This window comes from Branchiostoma lanceolatum, chromosome 2 (assembly GCF_035083965.1).
Source record: "Branchiostoma lanceolatum isolate klBraLanc5 chromosome 2, klBraLanc5.hap2, whole genome shotgun sequence".
NCBI lineage: Eukaryota > Metazoa > Chordata > Leptocardii > Amphioxiformes > Branchiostomatidae > Branchiostoma > Branchiostoma lanceolatum.
The window spans coordinates 36,933,996-36,960,909 of NC_089723.1; the positions used below are offsets into that span (position 1 = coordinate 36,933,996).

The 26,914-nt window shown below is 44.4% G+C and overlaps 1 protein-coding gene across 1 annotated transcript; it reads right to left on the minus strand.

Annotated features, from left to right (window-relative positions):
* Positions 1-899: 899 nt before the first annotated feature.
* Positions 900-26,841, minus strand: LOC136428922 (putative polypeptide N-acetylgalactosaminyltransferase 9). The gene is made up of 8 exons (XM_066418755.1): positions 25,653-26,841; positions 9,826-9,995; positions 7,140-7,304; positions 5,769-5,884; positions 5,300-5,391; positions 4,400-4,517; positions 3,862-4,041; positions 900-1,103 (listed from the first exon to the last, which is right to left on the minus strand). The coding sequence occupies exons 1-8, from the start codon at positions 26,393-26,395 to the stop codon at positions 972-974; spliced, it is 1,716 nt and encodes a 571-aa protein (XP_066274852.1). The 5' UTR covers positions 26,396-26,841; the 3' UTR covers positions 900-971.
* Positions 26,842-26,914: the final 73 nt, after the last annotated feature.

A 26,914-nucleotide genomic window follows, 5' to 3' on the forward strand; every position in this document is an offset into this window, starting at 1 on the left:
GATCTCGAAGTGTGATTATGTAGACGGCACAACCTTATGATCCCTTTCCAGTTTTTTTTTTGTTACTTCCTTGGATTGAAATCCTGGCCTCCGTCTAAAGATGTATTCAGCGTTCCACGTTCCGTCTGAAGATGTTGTCAACGGTCCTGAATCTAAATGTGCGATGTTCTAGTTTCCCGCTAGCGGCGCTATTGTTCTTTTTACAAGTTAGGCGGTAGCTGGCAGGTTACTGGAAAAAGCGCCCTCTACCGTGTCTTTGGTGCTTAGCACCTTTCTCTATCAGAAGCAGCTATTTGCATGTCACACATATCCAGCATTGGGGGAGCGCTTTGTCTTTCATATTCACATTCTCTCAAAAACAATGTTGCAGAATAGCAGCACTTGTCAGAATTGTCTATTGCTCAATAGCTCGATCAGGTAATCTTCAAGCAGATGTTGAAAGACAAACTCGCATTGTTTCTCAAGCTCCCGGCTTTGAGGAGAAGAAAGGCCCGCTGCTCCGTGGAACCAGGTAGCCTGGGTACCATCCTTCGTATAGTTACCGTTGGCTCAACCTTTTCGCTTTCTTATCGTACTACGGTGAGCAAGCGACGCACTATGGTAAGCAACGAAAGATTGACTCAGCGGTAACCTAACCTGGGTACCATCCTTCGTAGTTACCCTTGGCTCACTCTTTTCGCTTGCTTACCACTGTGGTCTTTTCGCTTGCTTATCGTGGTCATCAGCAAACGAAACGATTTAGTTACTACTGAGGACGGCCTGTCAGAATTGTCTATTGATCAACAGCTGGGTGGTAAGGTGCTCGAGGCACCTTTTCGAACACGCGTACAGGACCACCATTTCACGGCCCTACCGAAAGACGAATGCAGCTCCAACCAGGATACCCTTCTCCGGAACCTTGAGAAACGTTACGATTTTGCCTCTCTACATCTGCTTGGAGAGTAAGATCGGGAAGCATATATTAGGCTCTGTCAATGTTGTAAGACGCCTAGTCCTCTGGGAAACTTCAGTTCCGGGTAGATGGTGTTGAGATACCAGTGGAAGTCGCGGCACTTCAACCGCTTTCTCAACTCCTGCCGCTCCGTGACGTCACCAAAGGACTTCTGCAAGAGAACAACACGGATGAGGTCAAGGACGTTGCCATGGCAACATGAATACCGTTAACGTATCCTACAATAATGTGTCCTTTTCAACAGTTTTAGAAAAAGTTAGATTGGAAGAATCTTTGCGTACTCAGTAAAATCCCACTGTATCATGCTGTACATTATTTTTTTGCGTTTCGGCGCATGCGCGCCGGAACGCATTGTCCTGGCTTTTACCTTGCAGGCAGGAACCAGGGAAGCTTGGTTCAACACTGTGTCGCACACAATAAGACCTTATATGGCAATACGTTCCCAAATTCTTGTATAGCCGTTGCCTTATATGGCAAGAGAGCACGAAAAGGCAGGCAGGCTAGATTTGCATGTGACACAGGAGGGCGACCGCATGTAACTGCTACAACTGTTCGGAAATATCATTGCATTGTGGTTTCGGACTTTGATATCCTGAAAAATGACCATATTACATCTATTCCACAAGATTGCAGAAGAAAAAAAATGATTTCGTCAAGAAAACGACCAAAAATCGGCATAAATGATACCATATAGTGAGGTTATAGCATTACGTCCAGAATGACGAGTAACGTACCGCAGCTTGGCCGATCTGGCAACGTGAAGCACTTCGGACCCAGAAGATCCGGGTTCGTGTCCGTGCATGTTTTTTTTTTTCTTCTTAGATATTGAATATCAAAAATATATATTGATATTATATTAATCTATCAATATCATATTTATGAATATCATTTTTTTTCATTAATAAATAAAGAAATATTTTATATTTGTTATTTTTAAATATTCATTTAATATATACAAGGCCTTTGTCTTATGAACAGGACTTCATAGATTCCAAACCCGGCATTCGAATTTTTCTGTTCATTGTAATGGAAAATACCGTGCAGCGGCTCCTATGCGCGGTAAGATGATTCTTGCAAAACACTCGCCACTAAACTTCTATCCCCGATGTAAACAGAGGCTCTTGATGTTGTTTGCAAAACAGCGATTCTTTGTTACAGTAGCAAATGCTCCATTGTTCAGTATCGACTTCATTCAGACAACACGGACGTGGAAAGTGGCGCCCCTCGGCACAAAACTATGGGAATTTTCATGAATTTTAGCAAAATTACCCAGGAAAATAAGGAAGAAATGTTGTAAATGCGGAAACCAGAATAATACGGATGAGGTAGCTGTTGATTTGTTTGACATTTGGTAGTCATTTTAGATAGAACCTTAGCTGTTATGAACTTCTATTTCACTTAATTACCATAGTGCTGATGATTCAATGGTGCTTTTTCAAATTTTATGTTTTATTGCGTGCCATGTACATAATTACATTGATAGCTTTTATAATGAGCCTATTATACATTTTACAAATAAGTACAAGTTGTAGGCCAAGACCAGCTTTTTCAAAAGCACTTAAGTTAAGTGACGTAACTTCAAAATTGCTTTCCCCAATCTGCCTTTCTCTATTAAAACAGTACTCATTTCCCAAAATGACAATTTTTCTTATAGACTGAACAGCCCTTGAGTGACTTCCTCTGGCAGATTTTACTTCAAGTAAAGGGAAAAGACAATTCACACTCATAAACGTAGCCGAAACGCCAGCTTTTTTTAAAAGCTCTTGTTTCAATAAGTTGGTTCATGGTTTCAAATGCGCATGCGCCGGGTCAAACGTGAAGGCCTCCATCTTGTAGTAAACAGTTCTTGTCTAGGCCCTGCTTGATACATGACCCTACACGTTTTTTTTTGTCTCAGGGGCCTGCAACTTTGACATATTATCCACAATGCATCACACAGCACATGCGCACTTCAAACCATGAACTGTCTTTTTCACATTAGTAGGCATCCTTCCATCTTTTCAGATGATGCTAGCACTCTGGATTCGGCAGCTTCTCATGTGGCTCTGAAGTCCAATCCTGGCGTGGCAGTCTCGTCCACAGTTTGGACATATGAAATCAGAGGAGTTCTGAGGCTGCTGTCTCTCTTTCACATTGGTGTCAAGGTAAAGGTAAAAGTGGTCCAATTTCCTTTCGATGTTTGAAGCCGTTTTAGTTGGGAGAGTGGCTTGTTATCCACTGTGACTAGGGCATGGTATTGGACGGAGAAGCACATCTCTCTGTCTCTCTTTCCACCGCCTTTCACCTCCCCTACCTAAATCAGGTACTCATCTTTACACTTGGGTGCAGTGAGGAAAAGCCCAAATTGGCGCACCTTTTTGAAATGTCTGATTTGGTAGAAGTACACCTTGTATTGGTCCATCCAAACTTCCGCATTTCTACCATGTCTAGACGTGTTTTGTTTATGTCTCAGCTTTTACAGATTACCCACGATGCATCACACTGCGCACGCGCACTTCAAACCATGAACCAACTTATTGAAAAAAAATCGAGTTGTCGCACCTTTTTGATATGTCTGATTTGGTAGAAGTACGCCTTGTATTGGTCCATCCAAACTTCAATATTTGTACCATGTCCAGACGTCTTTTGTTTATGTCTCAGCTTTGAGATATTACCCACAATGCATCACACAGCGCATGCGCACCTCAAACGGTTAACCGACTTATTCGAGTTGTCGCACCTTTTTGATATGTCTGATTCGGCAGAAGTACGCCTTGTATTGGTCCATCCAAACTTCCGCATTTCTACCATGTCTAGAGGTGTTTTTTTAATGTCTCAGCTTTTACATATTACCCACGATGCATCACACTGCGCACGCGCACTTCAAACCATGAACCAACTTATCGAGAAAAAAATTCGAGTTGTCGCACCTTTTTGATATGTCTGATTTGGTAGAAGTACGCCTTGTATTGGTCCATCCAAACTTCCGCCACCCTCATCAGGTTCCGGGTCGTGATCTCTGTGCTGGTCTGGTAAGGGAAGCGCTGCCGGAACACGTGACCCACGCGTGAACACGGCATGATCTCCAAGGTACCGCCACACTGCCAGATCTGAGTGGAAACACCATGGTAGTCACCTTGTTGAGAGAGAGAAACAGAGAGAGAAACAGAGAGAGAAACAGAGAGAGAAACAGAGAGAGAAACAGAGAGAAACAGAGAGAAACAGAGAGAAACAGAGAGAGAAACAGAGAGAGAAACAGAGAGAGAAACAGAGAGAGAAACAGAGAGAAACAGAGAGAAACAGAGAGAGAAACAGAGAGAGAAACAGAGAGAAACAGAGAAAGAAACAGAGAGAAACAGAGAGAGAAACAGGGAGAAACAGAGAGAGAAACAGAGAGAAACAGAGAGAGAAACAGAGAGAGAAACAGAGAGAGAAACAGAGAGAGGGTGTGGTAGAGAGAAGTGTTACCCTGAAGGACAGTTCCAGGTTCTCCCCTCCCCATATCTCCATGCCCGTGTCGTACAGACCCAGGTGGTGGAAGTACTGCTTGTCGATAGCGAACAGACCGCCCGCCATGGTGGGGGATCTGCGGAAAACAGGGACGAAAGGACGACAAACGAAATGTTACAATTTCAGAATTTTCAAATGTATTCATCTGTTCTCCAACTAAAAAAATGTACTCAGCGGAATTTTTCACTCAGTCTTGATAAGCTTTCAATCGCTCTAGACACGTGTTTTATTCACGTGTGACGTTAGCAATGGGTCAAAGGTTGCTGGAAGTCGATAACGCCCCCCGTCCCGGTTAAGAGAAGGTTGGTTCACTCTGACCCATTGCTGACGTCACACGTGACTGAAACAGGTAAACACGTGTCCAGAGCGATTGACTCTGAAAGACTAAGTGAATCAGTCGAAAATTCAGTTTACAGTTTTTAAGCTGTATCATAAAAAAAATTGCCTGTGTGGGGTTTCTGGGAGGAATGCCCCCAGGGGGCTGCATGACCCACTTTACAATAGCTTTTTAAACTGTAAACTGAAAATAAATGTATGATACCAACTCAGATGAACGTTCCTGCTAATATTTCATTCCTTATTTGCTTAGATTCACCTCATGAGGTCACACAGTGAAAACGTTTTGACTGCCGCGTCTGGCGGTGGCGTAATGTTATCTCCAAGCAGATGTAAGGATCAGGCTCATTCTCGGTGTTTACGCCTGTTCTTTGCATCATTTAGTGCTCTTGTCTAGTCTAATAATTGTATACTATCAACGGTTGAAAAATTTGGTTGAAAAATAAATTGAAAACTAAAGCTGCCTCTGAACAAATGAACAGTAGAGTGGAAAACAGTAATATGTGTTTCGCATTTACTTACAGTATCGGGTCGACGGACAGCCCTCTCCTCTTCTCGTAACTGGCGGGAATTTTCTCCCACCGGAAGATGAGTCTCCAGTCGAAACCTCCTCTCTGGTTAGTAGAGAAAATGAAAGTGATCTCGAACAAGTTAAACTCAATGAACAGATGAGCTACTATTCCACTTTCGTAACAAAGAAGACAGACGCCATGTACAGTTTATACAGGTCCATTGTACATGCACCTCTAATTGGTAAACCAAAGAGCGCAAATGAGCAAGAAAGAACGATTTTTCTAGTATTTCAACAAATACGTTTAAACGAAGATGTAAAAAGATTAACACGAAGCTAGGTCTGGCCAGAGCAGAAACCAATTTAGAGTATGTCTCCACACACATACACACACACACACACACACACACACACACACAGTCTAAAAAAACACATCACTTTGCGGTTTAGCAACCGGACGGACGATTATTGAAAACGCACCTGTATGATTGCAAGATGGCGATATTCAAATGTTTTGAAATCTATGACGTCGATGACAGGTGTGACCACGTGACTCCGGTTTTGCACGATGCGATCCAAGAGAGGCTCCAGCCATCCTGCAAAAAAATAGTCGACGTTAAAATCCTTTCGTTTGTCTTCCGAAAATAATTTCATCAGGTTGAACATACGAAAGGATATTGCAGTTTTCTTTTCACACAACCAGTCTCTTCTTACCTGCTGACGTTTAGGTGTCTGGCAGACACCTTCTTCAGAGCTTCTGACTGGAGTACTGCTTCTCCCACCCGGCTATTTATAGCGGCGAGAAGCAGTACTCCAGTCAGAAGCTCTGAAGAAGGTGTCTGACAGACACTGAAACGTCAGCAGGTAAGAAGTGACTGGTTGTGTAAAAAGAAAACTCCAATATCCTTTCGTTTGTGTTTCAAGAATATAGGACTACTAAATGATTCCTAAATGTACTTTCTTGAGAACTATTTCCCGCAACTACAAAGCATCTATATCAAGGAACGACTCTGGCGTACCGGCCTGCGATCCGTCCTTTTCGCTGCGTTCGCGCTGGCCAGCCGTCACCAGCCAATCACGTTGCCGCCTACGGTCAAAACGCAACGTGATTGGCTGGTAACTTTAACCTTAACAACAGGTATCTGCTTACATGTAGCCAATCACGTCGCCACCTATGGCCAACAGGCGACGTGATTGGCCGGTAAATTTCCCTTCATCTACAGAAGGGGAGTATCTGATTGGATGACGGCTGGTCAGCGCTAACGGAGCTAGAAGGACGGAATCTCGCAGCGAGAATGATCAGGATAGAATCTCATAAACAGAAGCGGTGAAGATCATCGATTACCTTGTAAATTTAAATAACTGCACTCACTACGTACATACATAGTTTTGTGGTGGACGAGGTAGAACAGCGCCACCAAGCAGAATGTCCTAGAACGACCGTACGCAGTAACTTAAGCCCCCCTCTCACTGGACCCGCAGCACGCTGGCGGCGTCGCTGCGGCCGATCGAATTGACAAAGCACTCAACGAATTTCATCGACAAAAACCGAATCTTTTAAAGCTTTGTGTATTTTGTTGTCTTTTGGGCCATACTTGTACGTTTTGAATGATATTCCCATAAACAGTCAAGGGTAATACAAATCCAGTTTAGGACGCAGCGACGCCGCCAGCGTGCCGCGGGTTCAGTGAGAGGGGGGCTTTACGCGGTGAGAGGATGGTCCTACCTTTATTGCACTCGCAGTGAGAGTCTAAGAAGACCAGCACGTCCGCCCGGGCGTGTGAGGCGCTCAGCGTGCCACGGGACCAGTGAGAGGGGGCCTTAAAGCCCCAAGAGAATGATCCTACCTACCTATATTGCACTCGCAGTGAGAGTCTAAGAAGACCAGGACGTCAGCCCGGGCGTGTGACGCCCCCAGCAGCCGCGCCCGGATCAACCCCTCCCGCTGGTGGGTCCGGATCAGCTTCACTTTCCGCAGCCCCGCGACGTAATCGGTCAGGTGATCTTTTAGGTGATCTGCAGAAGAAAAAGGCGGGAAGACAACATTAAGGCAACCAAAGTAATATAAGGGACAAAAAAATGGAAATGAAAAAAATGCTTAAAGTGACATTTGATAACACTGTCTAGCACATTTGTGTGATAACTTCATACTTTGAGCATTCTAAAACCGCTCAAAAACGAGCCGTACAACGATCACCCTTAGTTTCGCGAGCCTACAAAAACCCCGGCGACGATTTGTAGTGAGTTCTCACATCAGAATGAATGAATGAATGAATGAATGAAGACCTTTATTGTATGTTCGTGCCCCGAGGGGCTAGATACAGGTCGTTTAACATAAACCTAACTAACATGTAAGTGACATATACTGTGAAATATATACAGTACATTGTGTAAACATACATGGTAGACGAAAGTGACAAGCTAAGCTAATCCAGTAGAGTCAACTTCTTCTCGCTTCTTTGTACATGTGTTTAGCAGGAGGTCATATTACTGCATTATGGACGTCGCTATACATTGTGATAGTGTTGTCTGAACTAATCATGTATAGAAATAAGATAAGCTAAATAAATTGACTTTCAAGATACGATTTTCGGGCCCTAATATTGCTTGGGTTGCCTTTAAAGGCGTGGACCGGAATGACCCTGGCGGAAGCTATGTCAGCAGCTGAGCATAAGGCTAGGTGGAAGAAGATAGTGGACCGCTCATCAGTCATGATGCCCCAAAGACCCCAGAACCCAGTGTCGACCTTGGTTGAGGAGAGGTCGGGATAAAAGTCGTGGGAAGGTCATGAATATGTGACATGGGCCGTAATGCCAGCCTACCATATTGACTTGTGATCACAGGAGCGAACGTATTGGATGCGATCATTGGAACTTAGATAGACTAGAATAGGATGGATTCCAGGCAGATGGTTGAGTCGTGGGAGGTTGGGGAGAGGTGGGGATCAAAGTCGTGGGAAGGTCATGAATCAGTGTGACAGGGACCGTAATGCCACCCTACCATATTGATCATTGGAGCGAACTTAAGACTAGACAAGGATGGATTCCAGGCTACTCAGCGCCGACCTTGACTGGAGACAGGTTGGGTCGTGGGAAGGTCATGAATGTGTGACAAGGACTGTAATCCTATCCGCACCTACCATATTGACTGTCGTCGTCCACCATGATGATTTCCGTGAGTAGCTCTGTTGGGGTCGTGTTCATTCATCTATTCAGATTTACCACATTTGTGGAAGGATTGACATAACAGGTGACTATCACCTTTTTAAAATGTCAACGCAGAACCAGACTCTAAGGCTTGGTCCACTCACACCGGGAAGGACCCCTACTCTTTTCGAGAAGTGTGGCGGGTTCTTTAGCGTGCTCGAGGTGTGGCTCTCCTCTAACACGGGACCTCCATTTAACATCCTATCCGAGGGACGTCCCTAACCAAAGCTATGTACTCATTTCCGCCTGAGTGAAGCGAGGAAAGTTGTGTAAAGTGCCTCTGCCAAGGGCACAACGTCAACGGGACAAGTCAGGGGACCCCGGATTCCAACCAAGGACCTCCATCAATAGGATCTGGCCATGGTTGATGAAAGGTCGGGATCAAAGTCATGGGAAGGTCATGAACGTGTGACAAGGACTGTAACCCTATCCGCACCTACCATACTGACTGTCGTCGTCCACCATGATGACTTCCGTGAGCAGCTCGGACGGGGTCGCGTTCATTTTTGGGATTGACATAACAGGTAACTATCACCTTTTCAAGATGTCAACCTAGACCAGACTGTAAGGCATGATCCACTCACACCGGGAAAGACCCCTACTATTTTTCGACAAGTGTGGTGGGTTCTTTAACGTGCCCGAGGTGTGGCTCTCCTCAAACACGGGAAAATAGGATTGAACGTCCTATCCGAGGGACGTCCCTAACCGAAGCTAGGTACTCATTTCCACCTGAGTGAAGTGAGGAAAGTCGTGTGAAGCGCCTTTCCCGAGGGCACAACGCCAACGGGACAAGTCAGGGGACCCCGGATTCCAACCAAGGACCTCCATCAATAGGATCTGGCCATGGTTGATGAAAGGTCGGGATCAAAGTCATGGGAAGGTCATGAACGTGTGACAAGGACTGTAACCCTATCCACACCTACCATATTGACTGTCGTCGTCGACCATGATGACTTCCGTGAGTAGCTCTGTTGGGGTCGTGTTCATTCATCTATTCAGATTTACCACATTTGTGGAAGGATTGACATAACAGGTGACTATCACCTTTTTAGAATGTCAACGCAGAACCAGACTCTAAGGCTTGGTCCACTCATACCGGGAAGGCCCCTACTCTTTTCGAGAAGTGTGGCGGGTTCTTTAGCGTGCTCGAGGTGTGGCTCTCCTCAAACACCTGACCTCCATTTAACATCCTATCCGAGGGACGTCCCTAACCAAAGCTATGTACTCATTTCCACCTGAGTGAAGCGAGGAAAGTCGTGCCAAATGCCTTTCCCAAGGGCACAACGTCAACGGGACAAATCAGGGGACCCCGTAATCCTATCCGCACGTACCATACTGACTGTCGTCGTCCACCATGATGACTTCCGTGAGCAGCTCGGACGGGGTCGTGCTCAGGACGCTGTGGACGGTCCGCATCAGGGTGGACCAAGCCTCGTTATGGAAACAGATGATGACGCTGACGGCAGGGAGACGAGTGACGTCATACTCCTTGCTTTTGCACCTGTTAATGATAGAAATTCTGTATTAAGTTAAATAAATAGAAAGTAGATTCCCTCACTTTAGACATAAGAGTAGCGAAATATTTTTGCTTGTTTTGGTTTGTTTATTCATTCACATGAAACAGAGGAACAACAAAAAATAAATGCCAAACGTCAAAACATCGTATTTCCCTAGAGCCATGATAGAGTGGAATTCGTTACCACCCCACCACCTACTTTGCCCCTCGCGGGGTCATCTGGGAGTGCACTTAAAGTTGAAGTTGAAGTTACAGTATGGACATCCTCACTAGGTAGCTATATCTACACCTCTTGCAACTTTATGTGCAAAAGTTAAGTGTTACAGTTGGTTCAGTCTGATATTTTGGTAACCAGCTGCTACCGCGCCGTGTGCCTGCGAAGCTGTTGTGTCACGCCAAAGGACAATAGTTATATGTACTAGAAAAGAGTAACTGTTACTAAATGTTGCAGAAACCCTCGGCGTAAAATACCGAGAATGAGCCGATCCATCTGCTTGGAGATTATAGTTAGAGAGCTACTGTCAGGAAAACCTCTGTTTCTTTACAGTTGATGAATGATTCGACCTAACCTTTTCTTTCCAGGTCGACGACAAAGTCAAATTGTATATCTAACCATTTATCCACAGAGGCCCACGGCATGGCAAGGCCGGGACTTTTCTCTCGATCAGCTATGAAAACACATCGCAATGTTGGACACATTTTCCGGGGAGTAAGTTATTGTTTTCATTAACGCATGGTCTAGAAATATGTGCGGCTAAAAGCCTGCGAGGGCTGGAGGAGGAGGGTCATGTATCTGAATCTATATAGCCGGTACAACCGCCGTTCGGCGTAACACTCCGGCATCGCAGGCACGCGGCGCGGCAGCAGCTGGTTATATCACACCGACCGGTCTGTTACACATATTCTTTGCATGAACATCCGTGAGACCTTCACGACCAGATGATGATGAAAAGCCTGAACACACATGGGTCACAGAATCTGCACCTGCGTAGCCTGGATACTGGACTGTTCACAGGGCCCAAAAATGCCAGCCCCTCATCTCAACTCCAGGGTTCACATGCCTCGAAGGAAATTTTACCACAGCCCAATGAGTTAGCCTCTGAGCAGGCTGTTTCAGGGCCTACACAGGCTTGCTCCTCGGCTCCACAGCCAACATGACCCGAGCAAATTTGACCGCAGCCCCCTGAGTTAGAGTAGCTGTGATAGAATTTAGTGGCTGTGATAAGATTTAGTCGCTGTGATAAAATGTTGCCCTGTAGCCGAGGAGCTGGCCTTTGAGGACCCTTGAAAAGTCTGGCATCCAGGCTACATTGACATCAGCCAAAGTGAACCCCTGTGTGACTCAGCAGCTGTTTTGCGCCTGGGGTGCGCTTCAGGGAGATACAGTAATCACAAATATTAATTGTAGTTTAACATTGCCAAGGAAAACTACGACGTCCTCATAAGCCCTTGCCACTACCAGCTGCTAAGTTGAAAGTTTACGACGTCATAATCCGAAACAGAGTGTTATTAATTCAAAGCGTATTTTGGGAACACGCCAAGGTAAAGTTTCAGCATTTTTCTTCTCACCTGTAACGTTATATTAAAGCGTTACAGATGGGGAAAAAGTACTGTATATCTTGAAGTGTCCGCGATGGTTGTATTTCCGCGGTTACATTTTCAAACGAAATCATTTCAAAGCGACCACGCGTTTGCGATGTATTTCTGCTGTAAGTCTGAACAACATGACATTGTTACAACCGCGAACTTAAAAGACACCGCGAACACCCCCTCAGTTCCTCCCCTATCGCGAAATGGAGTCGCCGCGAAAGTAATTGAATTGACAGCATAACGGCACGAACGGGATTACCGCGTACTTTGAGCTATATCCGAAGACCGTGGATTGTTGAACTCCACGGCCGTGCAATTCATCAATGGGGTGATGAACTCCACGGCCGTGGAATTCATCGATATAGTGATGAACTCCACGGCCATTCCGCGACGATATAGTGATGAACTCAACGGCAATGCCGTCACTAATAGCGACGATTCGCCGTGGAATTCATCGATTTAGTGATGAACTCCACGGCCATTCCGCGACGATATAGTGATGAACTCAACGGCAATGCCGTCACTAATAGCGACGATTCGCCGTGGAATTCATCGATTTAGTGATGAACTCCACGGCCATTCCGCGACGATATAGTGATGAACTCAACGGCGATGCCGTCACTAATAGCGGCGATTCGCCGTGGAATTCATCGATTTGGTGATGAACTCCACGGCCATTCCGAGACGATAAAGTGATGAACTCAACGGCGATGCCGTCACTTATTGCGGCGATTCGCCGTGGAATTCATCGATTCAGTGATAAACTCCACGGCCATTCCGCGACGATGAAGTGATGAACTCAACGACAATTATGCCGTCACTTATAGCGGCGATTCGCCGTGGAATTCATCGATCTAGTGATGAACTCCACGGCCATTCCGCGACGATTTAGAGATGAACTCAACGGCGATGCCGTCACTAATAGCAGATACCGCTAACCACCGTGGTTCAAAAACCGGTGTTTCATACAACGGTTTCATTTGCATATGAAACCGCCGTGTCGTATTAAATCGGCGGCGGTGCGACGGGCGATTCAGTAATTTTCGCCATCGTACGCATAGCCAAAACATCGGGAAATTTAACTACGTGGTTTTAGGATTTGTGGATTTAATGAGCCATTATAGTTAGGAAAAAATGGCAATATATCATAAGTACATTCAAACCTACCACCCAAAACGCAAGGTCTCACGGGATAGCTTGTGTCTAACATCGTCGTCATGTTTCTTTTGTTTGTTATGTCTATAGTACAGTACGGTACAGGCATGGGCCCACTATAGTTCTGTCGTTATAAGAGAAATCTACAAAGATAAAGTATCATTTGATAAGTAGACATGACAGGTTTCTATATTTCGACATAGAATATTTATTGCCCTGGCGACAGGAAAAAGACCGCCGCTATCTTTGTTACCATAAATACGCCATGCCTTATAATAACAGTGGTATAATTTGTTATCGCCAAGGCCATATATATATCATCTTATGCCAAAATATAGCACCTTGTGATATTTACTCATCAAATCATACTGTTTTTCGACACATTTCACCATCCTGTGTGTTCAAATGACTCAGATGGCGTAAGATATAACAAGGATGGCGGCGGGTGAGGTCGACCAGGATTGCCAAGGCAGGAAACGATTTTCTGTCTCAAAGATTCTTGTCGCCAGGACAATAGATACATTATTCTATGTCGAAATATAGCAGCCTGTGATGTTTACTCATAAAATTATACTGTATTTTGGTAGATTTCATCCACCTTCATGTGTATTTCGGTGGTGTAGTTCGGTAAATACACGGACTCCTCATACAAAGACAAACACAATTTCGCCTGTAAAGTTTGGCAGATAAACTTTTTTCCTTATCTGAAACTTATATTCACAAACCGGCATCTTTATGTAGGTTATAGTCGGCATCTTTATGTAGGTTATAGTCGGCATCTTTATGTAGGTTATAGCCGGCATCTTTATGTATTGGTTATAGTCGGCATCTTTATGTAGGTTATAGCCGGCATCTTTATGTAGGTTATAGTCGGCATCTTTATGTAGGTTATAGCCGGCATCTTTATGTAGGTTATAGTCGGCTAAGTCAGTCCAAGGAGGTTAAATAGAGACGGTTTTGAATATTTTGTAACAATAGAGAAACATGGCGCCGATGTTTAGCACAAGCTATCCCCTGAGACCTTGCGTTTAGGGTGGTTGGTTTGTCTGTACTTCGTATTGCGACTTTTTCCAACTTGTCAGAGCTCGAGCCATCGACCAACAAGGATATTGTACAAGCCTTGGTACCAAGGTGTGTTTGAGCGTCCCTTGTGGTGATCGCTGTGTGTTGTGTGGAAGAATTTGTCTTTTTTGTGCCATGATAGTTTGGAAAAATCAAACATGGCAATACATCATAAGTACATTCAAAACTACCACCCCAAACGCAAGGTCTCACGGGATAGCTTGTGTCTAACACCGGCGCCATGTTTTCTTTTGTTTCAAATCATGGCCGATTATAAGATTAAAGACTTAAAGATGCCAAATGTTCGCTAAATGTGTTGACACTTTTCGCGGAAAATAGTGAATAATACCTTAACATGTTTATTTTTATAGTTCTACATGTTTGCCCATTAAATTGAATTTGAACCCAGTTTTAAAATATTCCGAGCGGAATGCCGATTATATTTTCATTTAGCTTGCGACTGACTACCTATGTTTACAAGTTGTGGGCAACGCAGCTGAACGGTCAACTTGTATTGCTCGGTAATTGCTCTAGCACATGAATGAATGTGAAGAAAAGGTATTCTTAAGCATCATCACAGTCAAAGTTTCTGTGCGCCAGCTCCGATTTCCCGATTATCAAGTTGTCGGTGGCAGTCGCGCTGTCGTATAAGATGTGTCCTTACAGTGGGTTACGGAAAACAACTACACACAGCATCTTCAAAGTCGCATTATACACACAATTCTATTCACAACTACATACATGTATGTGATGTATTATCTGCTCGAGTAAAAAAATACAGACAAACCATCCCCAGTCTCGAGCACTCTTCGAGAAGAGAATATCAACAAATTTGTCACATGTTCAGACATATCGAATACATTAACTTGTTATCGACATTTCGAAAGTAGCGACATAATAGGGTGTTGAAAAATGTTACGGTCATGTACCTGTTGCAATTGTTGTGCAATAAACCTTGACTTGACTTATCCACAAAACACAAAGAACACATGTGATGATGAACAAAAAGAACTTGTATGATCTTCTAGCGTCGCTGCATCTAGATTACAAAACTATACAAATTCCGCATTTGGTATCAAAACAAAGATATGAAAGAAGTTTGACATAGAATGACGCACACAAAACTATCGCTATATCGAAAAGCTTGGTATCGAATGAGGCATGCAAAACCATCGCTATGTCTATGAAATCACAACGAACACGGCTTAATATCTAAACATTTTTTTCAACTTTATCTATCCGAATTATGTCATATTAGCTGATTCAATTATAATGGTGTGCAGGAGTGGGAAATAGTTTGGGTTTTCCAGAATCTTATACGGAAATCACTAAATCGTCTCGGAATGGCCGTGGAGTTCATCACTAAATCGATGAATTCCACGGCGAATCGCCGCTATAAGTGACGGCATAATTGTCGTTGAGTTCATCACTATATCGTCACGGAATGGCCGTTGAGTTCATCACTATATCGTCGCGGAATGGCCGTGGAGTTCATCACTAAATCGATGAATTCCACGACGAATCGTCGCTATTAGTGACGGCATCGCCGTTGAGTTCATCACTATATCTTCGCGGAATGGTCGTGGAGTTCATCACAAAATCGATGAATTCCACGGCGAATCGTCGCTATTAGTGACGGCATTGCCGTTGAGTTCATCACTTTATCGTCTCGGAATGGCCGTGGAGGTCATTACAAAATCGATGAATTCCACGGCGAATCGCCGCTATTAGTGACGGCATTGCCGTTTAGTTCATCACTTCATCGTCGCGGAATGGCCGTGGAGTTCATCACTAAATCGATGAATTCCACGGCGAATCGTCGCTATTAGTGACGGCATTGCCGTTGAGTTCATCACTTTGTCGCGGAATGGCCGTGGAGTTCATCACTAAATCGATGAATTCCACGGCGAATCGCCGCTATTAGTGACGACATTGCCGTTGAGTTCATCACTATATCGTCGCGGAATGGCCGTGGAGTTCATCACTATATCGATGAATTCCACGGCGAATCGCCGCTATTAGTGACGACATTGCCGTTGAGTTCATCACTATATCGTCGCGGAATGGCCGTGGAGTTCATCACTATATCGATGAATTCCACGGCGAATCGCCGCTATTAGTGACGACATTGCCGTTGAGTTCATCACTATATCGTCGCGGAATGGCCGTGGAGTTCATCACTATATCGATGAATTCCACGGCGAATCGTCGCTATTAGTACCAAGGCTTGTACAATATCCTTGTTGGTCGATGGCTCGAGCTCTGACAAGTTGGAAAAAGTCGCAATACGAAGTACAGACAAACCAACCACCCTAAACGCAAGGTCTCACGGGATAGCTTGTGCTAAACATCGGCGCCATGTTTCTCTATTGTTACAAAATATTCAAAACCGTCTCTATTTAACCTCCTTGGACTGACTTAGCCGACTATAACCTACATAAAGATGCCGGCTATAACCTACATAAAGATGTCGACTATAACCTACATAAAGATGCCGGCTATAACCTACATAAAGATGCCGACTATAACCTACATAAAGATGCCGGCTATAACCTACATAAAGATGCCGACTATAACCTACATAAAGATGCCGACTATAACCTACATAAAGATGCCGGTTTGTGAATATAAGTTTCAGATAAGGAAAAAAGTTTATCTGCCAAACTTTACAGGCGAAATTGTGTTTGTCTTTGTATGAGGAGTCCGTGTATTTACCAAACTACACCACCGAAATACACATGAAGGTGGATGAAATCTACCAAAATACAGTATAATTTTATGAGTAAACATCACAGGCTGCTATATTTCGACATAGAATAATGTATCTATTGTCCTGGCGACAAGAATCTTTGAGACAGAAAATCGTTTCCTGCCTTGGCAATCCTGGTCGACCTCACCCGCCGCCATCCTTGTTATATCTTACGCCATCTGAGTCATTTGAACACACAGGATGGTGAAATGTGTCGAAAAACAGTATGATTTGATGAGTAAATATCACAAGGTGCTATATTTTGGCATAAGATGATATATATATGGCCTTGGCGATAACAAATTATACCACTGTTATTATAAGGCATGGCGTATTTATGGTAACAAAGATAGCGGCGGTCTTTTTCCTGTCGCCAGGGCAATAAATATTCTATGTCGAAATATAGAAACCTGTCATGTCTACTTATCAAATGATACTTTATCTTTGTAGATTTCTCTTATAACGACAGAACTATAGTGGGCCCATGCCTGTACCGTACTGTACTATAGGCATAACAAACAAAAGAAACATGACGACGATGTTAGACACAAGCTATCCCGTGAGACCTTGCGTTTTGGGTGGTAGGTTTGAATGTACTTATGATATATTGCCATTTTTTCCTAACTATAATGGCTCATTAAATCCACAAATCCTAAAACCACGTAGTTAAATTTCCCGATGTTTTGGCTATGCGTACGATGGCGAAAATTACTGAATCGCCCGTCGCACCGCCGCCGATTTAATACGACACGGCGGTTTCATATGCAAATGAAACCGGTGTATGAAACACCGGTTTTTGAACCACGGTGGTTAGCGGTATCTGCTATTAGTGACGGCATCGCCGTTGAGTTCATCTCTAAATCGTCGCGGAATGGCCGTGGAGTTCATCACTATATCGATGAATTCCACGGCGAATCGTCGCTATTAGTGACGACATTGCCGTTGAGTTCATCACTTTATCGTCGCGGAATGGCCGTGGAGTTCATCACTAAATCGATGAATTCCACGGCGAATCGCCGCTTTTAGTGACGACATTGCCGTTGAGTTCATCACTATATCGTCGCGGAATGGCCGTGGAGTTCATCACTAAATCGATGAATTCCACGGCGAATCGCCGCTTTTAGTGACGACATTGACGTTGAGTTCATCACTATATCGTCGCGGAATGGCCGTGGAGTTCATCACTAAATCGATGAATTCCACGGCGAATCGCCGCTATTAGTGACGGCATTGCCGTTGAGTTCATCACTATATCGTCGCGGAACGGCCGTGGAGTTCATCACTAAATCGATGAATTCCACGGCGAATCGTCGCTATTAGTGACGGCATTGCCGTTGAGTTCATCACTATATCGTCGCGGAATGGCCGTGGAGTTCATCACTATATCGATGAATTCCACGGCCGTGGAGTTCATCACCCCATTGATGAATTGCACGGCCGTGGAGTTCAACAATCCACGGTCGTCGGATATACCTGGTACTTTACACCGATCACGTTCACGTTCAGGGAAATTGAACCCAGCCACAGCTTCCAACAGGCACACACTCGCGATGCGCTGCAAATAACTTGACCTTCGCTTGGCTTCTTATTGAGGGTCTGTATGGGGGGGTGGTACTGGCAACGCTTACCGGTAAATATTAAGGTAGATTTACTTGTTCTAGCGAGGTTTTGGGAATGGGTTCATTGGCACTGGATTATTTCGTTGTGCTCATGAGGAGCAAAACAAGGCTGAGAACACCGCCCCGTTGTGAAAGTTGATTTCGCGATACGAAGTAACATAATGCTTTACGATGAATTCAGATAACTAATAACCTGGACTTACGTGGAATTAAGGCGACCGATAATTTACATCACAAATAATTTACTGACAGCGCCTAACATTGAATTAGAGCGTCCCGACAAAGAAGAAGAACGTTATTTCGCGACAATTGCAAAGGTGCAATGTATGGCAACTTGTAGATGCACGACAATTGAACTATATCTAATATCTAACAACGTGACGTCATCCCAGCGGTGGATCATTCCTTGAAAAAGACCGATGTCGTACGGTCGAAAATTTGGGTAAGTCCAATTTTTGTGTTGGAAATTACAGTTTAAACTTGCTTAAGAAAAATATCTAACAAGTCTAAAGAACTAATCTAATATATGAATAGCAGTAGAGGCAATCTATCTAATAGCGTGTATACTAATAGGCTGAGTACCAACCTCCATAGTGACCGCTGGCTCAAAAGAATTCGCTTGCTAACCACGGTTAGCAAGCGAATTCTTTTGAGCCAGCGGTCACTACGGAGGTTGGTACTCAGGCTAGTATACTAATGCTCTAGAACAGTATGTTGGTAACGTTAAGAGTAGGCTTCGTCAAGAATATAGAAGAACTTTATTGCGCGACTATTGTAGCAGGTACAAAGTATGGCAACAACAGTTAACATAGAACAAAACATAAGTACGGAATAAAACTATTCACTACAACAAAATGACTATCTTAGGTTTTACATGATTCAAGTTGGGCTATTTTTGAGTATCATTATTTTTTCTAATAACTAATCAATATTTAACATTGTCTCGTTTTTTAATAGAGTTTTATATGAGTTTGGCTATAAGGTAGATATATGAACAGAGCATGATAATGTCATATTGAATATCTCTGTCTTGGCAACGATTAACGCTGCACGGAAAAGCGCATGCAGACCCTCCTTACTGGCGCGATGTTACCGTGTTTGACAGTGAGCACATGTTTCCGGTTTAAGCCTGACATCATCCGCTGATCCCCATTCACAGTTCGCCGAGAGAAAATATCGCCCGCGTCTGAAGGGGGGCGACTTGACACCTCGCATCAGAGCGAATATATCTCTTAATTTCACAGCACCGATGGCCTTTTGAACCTGAACTTCAACTTAGCGCTTCAACCGGTAAACGTTACCAGATATACATCTGTATATTATATTATATAACGTTACCAGATATACATGTGTATATCACATATAACGTTACCAGATATACATGTGCATATCATATATAACGTTACCAGATATACATGTATATATCATATATAACGTAACCAGATATACATATGTATATCATATATAACGTTACCAGATATACATGTGTATATCATATATATAACGTTACCAGTTATACATGTGTATATCATATATATAACGTTACCAGATGTACGTCATGTGTATATCATACATAACGTTACCAGATATATATTTGTATATCATATATAACGTTACCAGATATACATGTGTATATCATATATAACGTTACCAGATCTACATGTGTATGTCATAAAAAACGTTGCCAGATATACATGCGCATATCATATGTAACGTTACCAGATAAACATCTTTATATCATATACAACGTCACCAGATATCGATCATTGGAAGCGGGAGGGGATATCCAAACAGATGTAGAAAGTCAAAATTGTAACGTTTCTCAAACTTGAGTTTGAGTTTTCACAAGTATATCAAACGTTGCGATATTTCTTTTTTACATCTGCTTGGAGGTTACATCCTAGTGGTTCTCTGACTGTTTTTTTTTTTTACTGGCAGGACTACCACCTCTACCGTCTATGTAAAATGTACCGATTACGCTATTCGTTGAATTTCAAGTTCAACGGTCCAGCGACGAATTACGTGGAATCAAAACGGTTCATTACGCTCTCAAAAGGGCATACAGACCTCCCTAAACGTTAGTTTAAACTAAAGATTTTTCGAGTTAAATCGTTGAGTTTCCCCCAACATCTGCTTGGGGATTACCTGTACCCTACTTCCTGTGGTCCCACATGTGTGGAGGGAGTACCCGGGACACACAACCAACATCTGCTTGGGTACTACCTGTAACCTACATCCTACGGTTCCACATGTGTGGTGGGAGTACCCGGGACACACAACCAACATCTGCTTGGGTACTACCTGTAACCTACATCCTGCGGTTCCACATGTGTGGTGGGAGTACCCGGGACACACAACCAACATCTGCTTGCAGATTACCTGTAACCTACATCCTGTGGTCCCACATGTGTGGTGGGAGTACCCGGGACACACACCCAACATCTGCTTGCAGATTACCTGTAACCTACATCCTGTGGTCCCACATGTGTGGTGGGAGTACCCGGGACACACACCCAACATCTGCTTGCAGATTACCTGTAACCTACATCCTGTGGTCCCACATGTGTGGTGGGAGTACCCGGGACACACACCCAACAAAAACTGTCGGAGCGCTGAGGCGGTGTCGGAATGTAAATCATGTCATCGACGCTGAATGTCCGCTAGGGGAAGTGTGGTTGTCGTTAGCGGCCCTCTTGGCACACAGGCGGACATTTCAGCCCGTCTGCCCGTTAGAAAAACTTAAGAGGCACGTTTTCGCGACGTTTCACCAAGTGCGCGCGTGAAGGCTTTCGCCGTCAGGCCCAAGAGAGACATTTTTGGGCCCGTTCCAGTCAAAAGAGGGAAGGAATTGGCCCCCATTAGGGATGGTCCCGACGGAATACTAGAATCTTATTAAAATCACGAATGGATATCTTATAACGTGCATCAAAGACGCACCATAAGTTATTAACTACTGCCTTGAAGTCCATTACAAGTTAATGATCATTTACTTGTATGTTCCTCGGGGTTTAAATCAGGCAAGGGGGTTGTGGCAAGAATTTACTTTGGGGAATGTTGGCCATAGAACCAAGGAGCTGGCCTGTGAAGGTCTTGGAAGTAGGTCTGACTTACAGGCTGATGTGAATGCCCTGCCACAAGATGTGCTGGCGTGCTGTGCTGTGGGCCCGGTGGATTTGACTTCTCTCCCCTGACACAAAGTTTGTACACATGATCAGCTATCGGTCTGCTAAGACCATTACCCCCCCGACGTCCGTAACATGCATAGTACTGTACATCTTTAAATGTTCGCGGTGGTTTTATTTCTTGGTGACATTCCCACGACGAATTCGTGACACCGCCAATATGTGTCTCCAACGTATTTTACTGCTGTACTACAAAATCGTTTCCTCCGCGAAATCCTCATTTCCTTTTCTACTGCAAAATTAAGTACCGCGAAAAAAAATGAATTTACAGTAAGCAACTCCAACCACTTTGACGTTATATACGCTGACCCCGACACTCTCTCACATTGTTTAGTACACACATACGGTGAGTAAACTTAACATTCCAAGAATATATATATATATCAACAGAACAGGCAGAAATACTTAACTTGTAGTAAAGATACAAATATATTCCTGTCCCTGGGTCAGGTTACCAAAGAAGCTCTTCAATTGATTGCTTTAGGGCCCGTTCACACTTGTGCTTATATTTAAGTCCAGATGAGTTCTGTATTGACATTATTTTCGTTTAGGTAACGTTTGCGGCCGGAGAAGTCATTTTTTTCGGTTCGATAACCAGGCTGCATAACGGTGGGTCAAGGTCAAAAACAACTCCTTTCCCGCAAACTTTACCTGAACCCAAAAAATCCCAATACACAACTCATACGGACAAAATACACAGTTTGAACTGGCCCTTAACCTTTAGCACTCTGAAGTAGCCGTTTGGCACCCCATTCTCTATTGGTTTGGGCCCTATCATACTTTTGCATACAAGTGTGTATGAGTTGCGCGTTAACATTTTGGGGTGTAAGTAAAGTTGTCGGGCAAGAAATTGTTTTCTTCTTTGACCCAGTGTTGATCAGTGTTGTGCAGCCTAGGTATCGAACCAAAGAAATGACTTCTTCGGCTGCAAACTTAACTTAAAAACATGTTAATATGCAACTCATGTGGACTTGTATATACGCAGGGTGACAGGGAGCTAAACTGGCAGCAGGGAGAATGTTAAAGAATAGCACCTAGTGCCCCAATCACCTTTGGCCTGCGATGATATGTTTCCTATTACACTCGATGTTCCTTTACCCGCGCAGTAGACACAGCCGCGACATTAGGTCACATTTTGACTTATTTACGAGCGACAAAATCCTCAGGATTCTCCGTTTTATGTACAGAGATACAGTTACAAAGGCACGGGCTGGCATTGAGGACCCATTTCCAATAGACGGCGATCACTGGGAGACCGTGCAGCGACCAAAATGGGCTGTGTCTGACCCTTGAAGAGAATATGATGCACGATGTAAAAGTGTGATTTAAAAGACAGTAAAACACACAAAACGAAAAAAAATCGTTCTTCATCTATGAAATTGGTTGAGCGACCTGTCAAATCTTTGCGGTCGCAGCCTCTGGTGGAAAAAGAGCCATGGGCGATTTCAATAATCATGATCAGTCACGGTTACGATTTTTCTTTTGGATTAGGACTGAAGAAAGGGAGTCGAAGATCACACCGTCAATTCATGTATCATACGAACTGTCTCAGCATTCAGTGGACACTAGGTCGCCTGTGTCTGTCTGTCCATGTAGACCAGGTTGTCATATGTTTATATCTAATCTACAATCAAGGTTAGTATATACATGCCTAGATATACATACACATTAGCAACAGAAATACAGGACATTATGAATTTCACCGACTTGGACAAATCATGGACAATTACAAAATTTAACGATGACAATTTCATTCACGGCATTTATGCTGAGATGTATATCTACAGGAACGTATTTGACAGAGACCTAATATTCATTTTTTCAAATCATAGAGATCTTATAAGCACGCTCTTGTATTAGGTAGATTAGCCCTTAGATATATATAGAACTGTAGTTATGTACCAGCCATACTTTGTACCTTGTACAATTGTTGTGCGATAAAGTTATATGTATACATAACGTTATATCAAATCATAGAGGTCTTATATTTGATATACATATATATAGATTAATAGAATATTTGCGTAGTTAACCTTTCATCATCTCGTGAAAACCATGCACATAAGTCTGGCTGCACTTTTAAACTCTATCCCTGTGTTTTCATTCCGCTGGGATCACATTTGGTTTAAACGTCTAAAGATCAGCGTGTACACGTAGTTCTGTAAGAGGTGCTTAGACGGGGTCAGACTACAGGCAGCTATGTCATTAAAGAGGGTATGCATGGGGGGACCCTGATGTGCTTGGACGGGGTCAGACGACAGCCAGCCTTGTCAGAAAAGAGGGTCCGCATGGGGGGACCCTGGTGTGCTTGGATAGGGTCAGACTACAGCCAGCCTTGTCATGAAAGAGGGTCTGCATGGGGGGACCCTGGTGTGCTTAGACAGGGTTAGACGACAGGCAGCCTTGTCATTAAAGAGGGTCTGTATGGGGGACCCGGGGGCGCTTAACGGTAAATTGCATGACGCGCATTCATCACTATACAGTATGCCCGCTCAATATCTCGAATATAACGAATTAAAACGTAGAATTAGAAGGGCCCTGGGAAGACTAACGGTAATAATTTAGTCAATACGCCTCACGAATACTAGTAATAGACATGCAGACCCTCATGAAATATAGTAAGACTCGCTAAATGGTCCTAAAGATCAGGTCAGACGACAGTCGGCCTCGCCGTGAAACACAGTAAGACGTGCGTGCGGCTCTGACTGAGACACGGTCACGGTTCAAGCATCATCAAAATTCTTTGTGCAAATATTTCCCTTTCGCCGCCAGATGCTTTTACAGTGATATCAACGCAGCTTCCAAATACAGCCGAGCTATGCCGTAACATTGTACGTGCGAGCAGTCCTGATAAAACAAACCGGTCTGGTATATTGCTAAAGACACTTGTCGCCACTTGGACTCACGGTGTGCGGCACGCAAGACAACGATTTCCGAACGGTGGACACACATGTCACTGGTCTATTATTACCCTATCGGGACAGGCGTACAATAAACTATTGGCACTAGTCTCTACAAGACGTCATAGGTTGCTGGAAATAGTAGAAATTGGCCAGAATAGACGGTGAGCGGCAGGCAAGAGAACGATTCCCGAACGGCGGACACACATGTCACTGGTCTATCATTACGTACCCTATCGGGACAGGCGTACAATAAACTATTGACAGTAGTATCATCCAGACATCATAGGTTGCAGGAAATAGTAGACATTGGCCAAGTAGACTGAATGATATACCAGAGAAGTTTGCCAGCCACAGAGCACAGTTTGCAACCTTGGGTTGAGTCTGATAAAGACCAGTGACATTGTTACACACACATGTCACTGGTCTATTATTACCCTATCAGGACAGGCTTACAATAAACTACTGACAGTAGACTCTACCAGACGCCATAGGTTGCTGAAAATAGTAGAAATTGGCCAGAATAGACGGTGCGCGGTAGGTAAGACAACGATTCCCGAACGGCGGACACACATGTCACTGGTCCATTATTTCCCTATCGGGACAGGCGTACAATCAACTATTGGCAGTATAGTCGCTGCAAGACGCTGGATGTTCCGGTCAATAACAGTTTTTTTTCACTATCGACAAGATATTCCTGTCAATACTGGCCATGGCGATAAGCTTGTATCCGTCTTCAGATACAATATTAATCTCGAAAAAAGAAGGCAAACCCAAATAAGATAGAATTTAGTGTTAGTATTTGAACTAGAATAGTTACATGCTATATTGTTACCAATTGTAGTAGGATATTTCTATTGTTAGTTGACCTAAATTACTCTTTTTACCTGTAATGTGTGTAAGTCTTAGTTTATGAGTATTGTATGTGTCCAGGGACACCTGAAAAACAGGCTGCAGGCCTGAGTGTGATTTCACCCTGGTAAAATAAATAAAAATGAATAAATGAATGGACATTTTAAGATTTTGACTGCATCAGCCGTACGTATACAACAATTGGTTGGTTGGTTGGTTGGTTGGTTGGTTGGCTGATTGATTGATTGATTGATTGATTGATTGATCGGTTGGTTGGTTGGTCGATTGATACATGTATTTCTTTTACGCGTATGTACGAACTGCCTTGTGAGTTGACACTGCGAAAACATTGACCCTTGCTATCTTCTCACGCCTCGACCCTTTCTATAAGTAGGTCACCATTTATTTGTATTTGCCCAGTAGCAGCGTACACTGTCCTCATGGGGAAACCAGGGCTTCTCGGTAAGAAAGAAGACCCAACAATCCTACCTAGAATGAAAACAAAAGCATGACCCAATTGTGTTAATACTCACAGCCAATGCCTTCCATCTGGGATGGTCCTGCTCAGAGCTATCTTGCTGCTCGCGAACTCGTTGAAGGCGTACTTCTTGTAACCTTCCTCCAACTTCTTGCGATCTTCCAGAGACAGATTTCTCAGGACCACCCCTTGACCCAGTTCTCCGGGCGCCTCGGCGTCAGGCGTTGCTTGCTGTGCTCCAACCTTGTGTCGGAAACCCTTGCCGATATTCCTACTATGATCATTTTTGGCAGCGTTGCCGTTCCTGTGGCTGTTGTTTCGCGCATTCCAGCGTCTCGGTGCACGCGCCCTCGGCGAATCCGCTCCAAATAGCGACGAGGCCGAACGCCCCCGGCCTAGACGCGTATTGTTTCCCCGTGGTTCAACCCTCAAGTTGGCTCTGACGCCGAACTTTGCTTTCGGCCGGGGTGCTTGCGGGGACGCGAATGCCAACCGCGCGCTCCCGTTGACCGCTGGCTCGTTTCGGAAGTCGCGGCTGGCGGGAGAGACGAGTTGCATGGCCGCACGTACCCGCAAGTCCAGCCCGCGTGTCGGCTCGGGGTCCATCCCCTCCTTGATGAACCTCTCGTCCACGGGCAGAGCGGCGAATTTGACCCGACGCGCATGGTGGTGCGGCGCGGCGCTTTTCCTGTCCCAAGCGTAAGTGTACACCATGAGCAAAGCAGCGGCGGTGAGGAGCGCCTTCAGCGCCTTGCAGACTAGTCCGAGCCCGTGACGTCTACATACTCGTCTCATCATAGTCTGATGCACGCTCCCAGAAAGGCTTGCCGTCGTCTCACCAACTGCCCGGGTACACAAACCGCGTCTGGTGACCGACCAGGTAGAATCCTGTCACTCGCGAGCATAGCATCTGTTCTGCCCACGACAAGTCTCCAAGTCACCTACGGTAAACTTGCGGAGTAATCCACAATCATCCTTTTTTTCTCCTCGTAGGTTCTTCACCAAGGGTGGATGTCTGACTGCCTCCTGTCAAATTCTCCTGCCTCTGAGAAGAAAATTCAGACGACCGGGTTACTCTCAGCCGCAGCCAGTCGTCGGCGATCTTGAAGGCGCAGAGTTGAATCCCGGCCAAGCCCGAGCGCGCGTTAACATTTGTCAGCTGGCCCAAATACCAAACTTGTTGCTTTTGAACCGGGGACCGGCCGGGAAAGGCTGGCTGCTCGCGTCGAAGCTAAGGACGTGAGCTTAGCCTCCAACAGGCCCTTCTACGGGGGGTATGGATCGTACAATTCGTGGGAAAATTGCCCCCGAGTCAGA